The 8,635-nt window shown below is 30.9% G+C and overlaps 1 protein-coding gene across 1 annotated transcript; it reads right to left on the bottom strand.

The window, feature by feature from the left end:
- Positions 1 to 838: 838 nt before the first annotated feature.
- LOC117207764 (ankyrin repeat and MYND domain-containing protein 2) lies at positions 839 to 3,185 on the bottom strand. Its single transcript, XM_033448311.1, has 3 exons — positions 2,852 to 3,185; positions 1,904 to 2,281; positions 839 to 1,829 (listed from the first exon to the last, which is right to left on the bottom strand). Exons 1-3 carry the CDS (start codon positions 3,050 to 3,052, stop codon positions 1,185 to 1,187), a joined length of 1,224 nt encoding a protein of 407 aa, XP_033304202.1. The 5' UTR covers positions 3,053 to 3,185; the 3' UTR covers positions 839 to 1,184.
- Positions 3,186 to 8,635: the final 5,450 nt, after the last annotated feature.

The following is an 8,635-nucleotide window of genomic DNA, read 5'->3' as shown; positions in this document are numbered from 1 at the left end:
ATACAAAAAATGGTTTTAAAATAAAATAGCAAGTAAGCGTACACAAAAGATAAATTAATGTATTGATCGATAGATGATTCGTAAGATAAAATAGAATCCAAAGATAAATGCAATAAAAATAGTAGCTGAACTAAAAAAATTGTCTTAATATCGATATATGCAGCAATAACAGTACATTCTCCTTTTACTGGATGAAAAATACCACGACAGAATAGCTAAAAAATATTACTAAATAGTTTAATAATATTTTTAGCGGTTTAACATATTTGCATCTCATTGACAATGTATAATATAGCGGCCAAAAGTACCGAGGATAAGAAAATAAATTTGCAATCGACTAAAAAACATGACAAAGAATTAATCACAGTTTGGATCTATAAAGTTGTAGAGCTATACATATCAAGGATAATAGGAGCAGATTGCATCTGTTTATTTTATCCATAGTATCATGTACTACAAAACGCATATTAAGCACGATATTCTGAACAAGCACATTCAAGCTAGAGCAAATAAAATAAGACTAGAAAACAATTACATATACCTTTTTACAAGATAATAGTAAATTTAAACATGTACGAATAAAATTAGATATTATTCATATATATCTCACTGATTCTAAATATTTTCATAAAATATATGGATAAATATAGTTTCTACGAAATTTATTCTGAAGACTTTTAGGATATGTATATATCTTTTATTCATTGAAATGTTTTAAATAGTTCTACAAAGTTCTTGTCAAAATTTGCTGCTATACAAACTTTTTATACATCCATGGTAGCTTCTTAAATAAATTTTATGAAATTCTAAGAACAATAAAATTTCGAAATAATACAAATGTGTTTATAAGTATATTTTATTTTTATGGTGACGACAACCCACAAGAATACAATCCTGAGGAAATAACAGTTTAACTAAACATTTGCATATGAAACCGTTTATAATACATGATAACGATAATTATTTATAATATATAATATTCTGGACAAAAAAGACAAAAATGTGTCATGATACATAAAAAGTTCCTTAAATTCTGTAAATTTAAAAAGTCAGAACTATTTGTCAAATGTATGAACAAGAATATCTTTTCAGTTTTTGATCTGAATTAATGTAATATAAAATTAAACAGATACGTACAGCACATTGAAGTTAATTGCTTAGAATTTTTTTACTTTTTATTGTGTTTAATTAACACTTAGATTTTGTAGTCTAGAGCTCACAGCGTTGCTTATTTGTTCTTTATCTGCATCGCTTATCTTTGTGCTTGGCGTTATATTTTGACCTAATCTGGTACATGCTTTTTTATGCATAAACCAATGGAGTCTTTGGCATTCTCTGTCACAATATTGCACCGCTTTACATTTGCTGCATTTTTTGTTAGCTTTATCTTCTCCACAAGTAATGCAGACTTGAGCATTGTCTAAGAAAGCTCTTTGACCATCAATCGCAGCTGATACTACTGACGCAGCAGAAGGTGGATCGCTAGCTGCAAGAGTTGCGACCATTTGGCGAAAAATGGTACTTTCTCTATATGGAAATTCTCTTACACTTTCCCTCAGAAAAGCTTCCTGATATTCTGGTATACCGTCGCTTTTACTACACTTTAGGAACTTTCTTATTAGACCCTCGACAGTATCTGATTTTTTTTCTTCTCCTTCTTCATTTGTTTTTTCAGTCTTCTCCGCCTTCATTGCTTCTTGCCTCTTCTGAAACTTGATTACTTCAGCTACAATGCAACTTAGATAATGATATTTAAATGCCATCACTTCGTTTGTTTCTGCACCTCTTGTCATTTCTTTATGGTGCATAGATTCCAAAACTTTTTGTACCTGAAAATTACAAGCAAAAAGCATTATAGCGGAACACTATCCAAAGCTTTATCATTTTGCATATTAGTTTGTACCTTAGCAGCATTTTCTAAAAGACCAGGGTATCTCTGTATATTCATAGCTACACGTACAGGATGCACATTGATTTGCATTATAAATTTGTGGAAAGAGTCTGCTAGATGTGGAGGAAGCATCGATTCCGTTTGTAAACCTTGTGGTTTGACATAATAATCTATATCAGCTTTTGGAATAAAATTATTGATAGTTGCTACACAATTATGATTTCCAACAAATGCTGCCATCTGTGCTGGAGTTCGTCCCACACTGTTTGTTGCTGTCAAACGTGCTCCATAAGACATTAAGAGATGACATAGCTCTGCATTTCCACTAAGAGCAGCAAAATGTAATGCTGTATATGCATGCTCATGTTGACATGCATTCACATCTGCTCCCTGTAAAAAATATTTTAATTATTAAAATCATATAATTTTCATATAATATCTTTTCTACAATGCTTTATATTGATAATATTTATTATTCATCCAAAAACGTTTCATCTTAAATAGTAAACTTTGTTTCTTAAATGTGTTAAAAGTTATTATAAGAATATTACAAATACATTATATGATAAATATTATTAGAGCAATTAATATTAAATTCAATTAAAATCTTTACGCATTATAATTGTTATGATTTTCCTTTTTTCCAAGATTCTTCAAAAATACTTTTTGATAAAAATTGTTTTATCTTCAAATTCGATCTGCACACAAAAGTTAATTACATTTAAGGATAGATACTTGTTTGTTTGTCAGAATGCATTTTAAATTAATGAATTTTCATTTGTTGATTCAATGTACAGATGCAAAAACAAAACGTCAAAAATATATACATATATATGTACGAAACGTGTTTTCGTTCACTTTTTGTTACATATAAATCGAATGTGATGTTGAATATTAAAATTATAAACAGTTTTTTAATTATATTCAATTGTTGCACGCATATTTAAAAAACTAACCTACCTGATCTAAAAGCATCTGTACTATTTCCTTGTTTCCTTTGTAACAGGCATGTTGAAGTGGACTCATACCATTTTCATCCACAAAATCCATTTTAATTTTATTTGCCGCCAATAATGTCTTGAGCTCAGATACTTCATTGTTGCTAATTCTTGTAAAAATTTGCTTTTGTACGGCAATTAGACCCTCTAGAGAAGGCGCCATTTTTTCTACGATCGATTAGTATAACGAGAGTTCAAACACAGACAAGCTACAAGATAGATTTATCACTTCATAAGATTTTATTCTACATCAACTGAAATACCGATCATGCACAAAATCAAGATTTATAATGCCGCTCGTCGATGATATTAGAGACAAAATGTAATGCAAGGTAATTTATCCTATAGGCTCAACTGTGATATGTCCATTAACGAAATATGTAAATAGATTGACTATCCGTTTAAATACGTTAATCATTGATTTGACATTGACTTCATATTATATGGCATCTTGTGTCACACATCCCAAAATATTGGCCACGAAAAAAATCAGAGTGTTTATTATACTCTCTGCAATTTGTTATGGATAATATAGGATAATATAGAACAAACACAAGAATTCTCACGGATTTGACTCGTTCGCAATATGTTAATGATTATAATATGAATATAATGAATAAACATAAAACAAAAATAGTTGAATGTTTTACATTTATAACGAATTCTCAGCAGTTATTTCCATCTTTCAATATGACCACCGCGCGAAATGGTGTAATCTCAAATTTAATTCCTATTTTTGCCACCAGGGTGCGGATGACTCAGGTACTTTGTAATTACAATTTTCGTGCCACATGTGGCATTCGTTATCAATTCGGTATAGTAATAATTTGAATTAAAACTAAAGTATTGTATGAAATTATAAATAAAATATAGAACCGGATATGCTATAATCGCAAAGAAGTATTACACACGATCAAAATAATAAAATACTGTACACACGTTACGTACATTACAAATTATCAAAATAATAAATTACTGTATAATAATAGTTAAATGATTCGTTTAATTAGTTTCAAATTAAAGTGGTTTTTTTTTCATTTCATATCCGATTTTATATATCTGAAACATAAAAATGTGCATTTTTATCCCACGACATATCTCACGAAGGGTGCTAATAATTTACCCTGTCTTATGATTAAAATAAAGCTAGGACTCACGCATCTCACGTTGTCTACCTAAGTTGGCAGTCAAAATCAATACTTAAACTTAAAACTTAAAATTTAAAAGCACTACACTAGGCACCATCTATCTCGCGCAGAACAATGATATGGATGTTTACAAACTTAAAATTCAGCATACATCACGTAGCATCCATTTCTTACACAACGATTGCAAACATTGTACAATTCGCAACCCAACTGAGACAACATTCCGTATCGAAGATACTTAGCCTAACTTAAAATGAAAGAAAGAAAACGAAGCTACTGACACTTTATTCACAATTTCGTGTCATACAAAGTAAAATTCGTATTAAAATTTAGTACGGAGTTGTACTAAAATTTAACACTACTTTTGCGGCACTAATATCTTTCAAAATATCAAGGAATTACCTATACACTCTAAGATATCCTAAATAAACTTCCCTTAAAAATGGGAAGACAAAAACTGCGATCAATTAAAGAATAAAATAACCATCAAACCTATATGACGTATTCCCGTGCACAAAACGACATCAGATATTCAGCGGAAGATCCAGGGATTGACCATCGCTTGATTCCTCTCTCGCCGTTCGAAGCTTACACGAATCATGGTGAGAACCATCGACTATTGATGCTGCGACGCCCCAACTAAGGATCGACCACACGGGCCTAACCTGGCACATTCTAACTAACAAATGGGACTCCCGGTAGGAAGTACCACTAAACAGGATTATGAAACCCCGATTGAACTAGTGGGGTTCACTTCCAATGGGAAGAACCCAATGAAACAGGATTACGAAAGACATCAAATTACACAACTCCTAACCCAGTCCGAGTACCAATATACCAATCGAGCAAAGCTGCAGATCTTCGACTGAACTCTGCGAGCACCCTATATGCATTGATATGAATACCTAGTCAGGTCACATCCAATTAGCTCATATTACTTGCCATATAATTAATAATTATACAAATTATATAGTTAATTGCTTTACTGTATAATGATACGATTAGTAATTATATACCAAATAATACTGATTGCCCGGGTCCCACCACGAGGATGTGCTGCAAATGAAGACCACCCTATCCGCGACCTCTTTTTACGCAAAAGAATCTAAAATTTATTCATCATCAAATAAAAATACTTTTCTTGGTATGCGTTTGCACAATGTTCAAAACAAACAGCAAAACAAACAACAAAAGGGGCGTTAAGAAGAAAAACCGACACGAAAACTAGAAATCTGACTAGGATTCATGAAAACCTGAAATCTAAAAATTAAACTAAATCTTAATTTAACTGTAATTCTATATGAGGCACTGTTTTATATATACATATGTATATGTACATCAAAATTTTCGACCTTTATTGTCATGAAAGTGAAAACTAATTGATTATGTTTGAGAATTATAATAATTAATTATGATTAAGAGTTAAATAAAAAAGACAAGAGAATAAGATAAAATATATACCATATAGGAATTAACTACTACATAATATACATTCTACAATACCATGCTTTTACTACTACGCCATGCTGTCACTATGATGCTGTCACAGGGTTATAAAACAGTAATAGGATAACCATTTCTGACAATAACCAGATAATGTCCCAGGCCCAGAAGACAGTAGCAGGTGCCCGGCGACAATCTCTCCAAAGGGCCCAAAACCTTTAGTATATAAGCCTTTCCAAAATCAGCACTTGACACTATTATAGCATTCTGAACCGTTACTCTATTGGATTCGTATAATAAATTTTACATAGACTACCATATCTAAAGTTCGAATTTCTCAACTTACCTGCGGAACGTTCGAACTATCGCGAAATAATTCAAACGACGTGAGGAGACAACTGGTTCATTTCACGATTTTCTGTGTCTTCTACGGGACAGTGCCATGCTTTTGGCATTGGCTTACAACCAACTGTATTAACCTCAAAGTAGCCTACCTAACCATAAATCGCACCTACGTAAAAACCTAAATATTTACTTACTCTACCTACGTAATAATCTAAATGTAATAAAGGAAAAGAAAGAAATATTGTATGGAGTATGAGTGTCCTCTTCATTTGATGCCACAAAAAATCCTGAAGCAAATTCAATTTGTAAAAGATTAGTAAAATTCCATAAAATATGTATAATTACTTCCTGATTGATAAGGCTCAATATTATTTCGTAATATTTAGCTCTTTATTTTTGTTCACCTTCTTTATTTCTCTCATTTTGTTAAGCCATTAGCAAATATGTAACCGTAAATTGATAAATCTGAAACAAACTCATTTACTAGATTACAAATTAAAAAAAGGCACCTCTGAAATGAGAAAATTTTATACATGAAAAATAAAGTACTAATTATCAATTAGATTAAATTACCCTCGATTAAATTTTAGCAAAAATAGAAAATCATTTATATCTTTTTAATCACAACTAGGAAAGTTGAAAGCAAGAATTTTAGGCAATTAAATTTGTGTTGAATTAAAAATTGAAAATTTTATTTGAATACTAAGATGAGAGAAAAACCGATTATTATAAAATCACTTCCTTTGTCTTTCAACTTTCACTATCTGTTATTTCTGTTAATTTTACTATCTCATTTCTATAATGAGCCGAAAGGTATGAACATATATAATTTTTCGCCGATTTGAAGAGACACTACCTGCTAGACAAACGCTAGATTCAATTAGTTATTTAAATTAAGTAATATTTACTTATTTATAATACTTACTTACAAATTATACTTATCTATAATAAGTATTAACTTACTATAAATAATTAGCCATGTCACTGCGCCATGCCAGAAAAAATTACTGAAAATTCTCAATGCGAGAATTGATTGTAAATATTAATAAATAAAAAAATAAAATCAATTAGTTCGAAGCCGAGATGCTTCGTTTACTGCTCGTCACTGTGCAGCGAGACGTTGGCGGAGTACGTGTCGCGATGAAAGTGTTTCCTTTCTGAAGGTGACACTCGTGTTGATGATTTGGCTAACAATCTTGTTTTCCTCCGGACTGATGCTTCCTCCAACGGCACCGAATCCGAATCGAAGGACCATATGATGCGAATTCTCAACTAATTTCAGTCAGGTTACAACTGATCGGTTGATATTGCGAACCGTGAACGTTATTAATACTTAGCCAACCGAATAGGGAGATCTCTCTTTTTGATTTTTTTTTGTTATTATCAGTTATCGTTTACCTGGAATTGTTCCCAATTAATTGCGCCACTTTCTCTGCTTTTATAAAATACAGTATATAATAAAATACACTAATTTAGTAGTGTTAAAATAAATTAAAAAGTTACACTATCAGTTATGATTAAATAAAATTATAACCGAACGATACTCCACTGTAAAAAATATTAAAATGCATTATGAATTTTTAATTTCACGTTCAAGTCGTGTTATTTATCTTTAATGTTTTGTTTTTACCTATATTTTTTTATACTTTTAATATATACTTTTAATTTGATGTTTTGTATGTATAAACAGTATGTGAAATCGTTAAATAAAATCATTACCTCAAAATATAATTGACTACTTAAATAATTCTTAGACTTCTTCATTTTTTAAGTAGTGAATATTAGTTCTCGATACTTGGAAAAATGCGCAGTGGACAGCGTATAGGTTGGCTAGTCCGAGCGCGGTGAAAAACGTATAACTCGCTGTGGCACGCGTAATTGGCAAAGTGTTAAAGACCTTAACTATAAAATGCTAAAATTTATGATGGGTCCGCAATAAGGGTGTTTAGACATTTGGTTTATGTAGAGAGCCACGGGGCGTAATCAACGGCCACTTCAAATCCTGAACAAATTCTATATTGTTGGTTACATTAAAGCAATAATATAATTCGTGAAAAATTCGTTTGAAATAAGAGAGTGATATTCCAAATAGAACAATGATCTATTTAATTGTCTTCACTTTTATTTTAGTATTCCAAATAATTAAAAAATTATCTATTATGAAATATGTATCGAATATATTTTAAAATAAATATAAATTGTATATCAAATGTTACCCATGCCCGAATAAAAACGTAATAGAATTGTTCATACACAGTTGTATTAGTTAAAATAAATTAAACATTCCTAAATTCCCATGAAAATTCATCGGATTTATCATTAATCGTCCTATTATATAAAGATTCCTGTTACTTCAACATTATCCCTGCTATCGATCAATAACCTACACAAAAATAACTAGAAGTTAAAACAAATGTATAAAATAATTAAATGAAAACAAAATCAACTCAAATTTTATTACAAAAACTTACAGTAGAACTTACCGGTAAGAGAATCATTAAATAAACGTGTATTAATTAAATGATATTAATAACGAGATATAAACGATAGTAAAAAAAGTAATGAAGAAACGACGCCACCAAAAATACACCACCAGTAGGTTAGAATACGTTACAAACCTGACGCAACGCGATCTTTGTTATCGGCACGAAATGAGAACGGAATGACCACTCGCATCTTAGTTTCGCTACCCAATTTCCAAAGTGGTGGGAAGTCGCACGAGCTAATAGCATAATCAGGTACGGAAAGTTAAACGTTAAAGTCTACATAAAAAGAAACGTATATATCTGCAAAAACATTCATCTTCCACG

The sequence above is a fragment of the Bombus bifarius genome, unplaced genomic scaffold (genome assembly GCF_011952205.1).
Source record: "Bombus bifarius isolate JDL3187 unplaced genomic scaffold, Bbif_JDL3187 scf7180000008046, whole genome shotgun sequence".
Taxonomy (NCBI): Eukaryota; Metazoa; Arthropoda; class Insecta; order Hymenoptera; family Apidae; genus Bombus; species Bombus bifarius.
The sequence above is the reverse complement of the archived record's forward strand: the minus strand, read 5'-3'. Positions and strand labels throughout refer to the sequence as shown.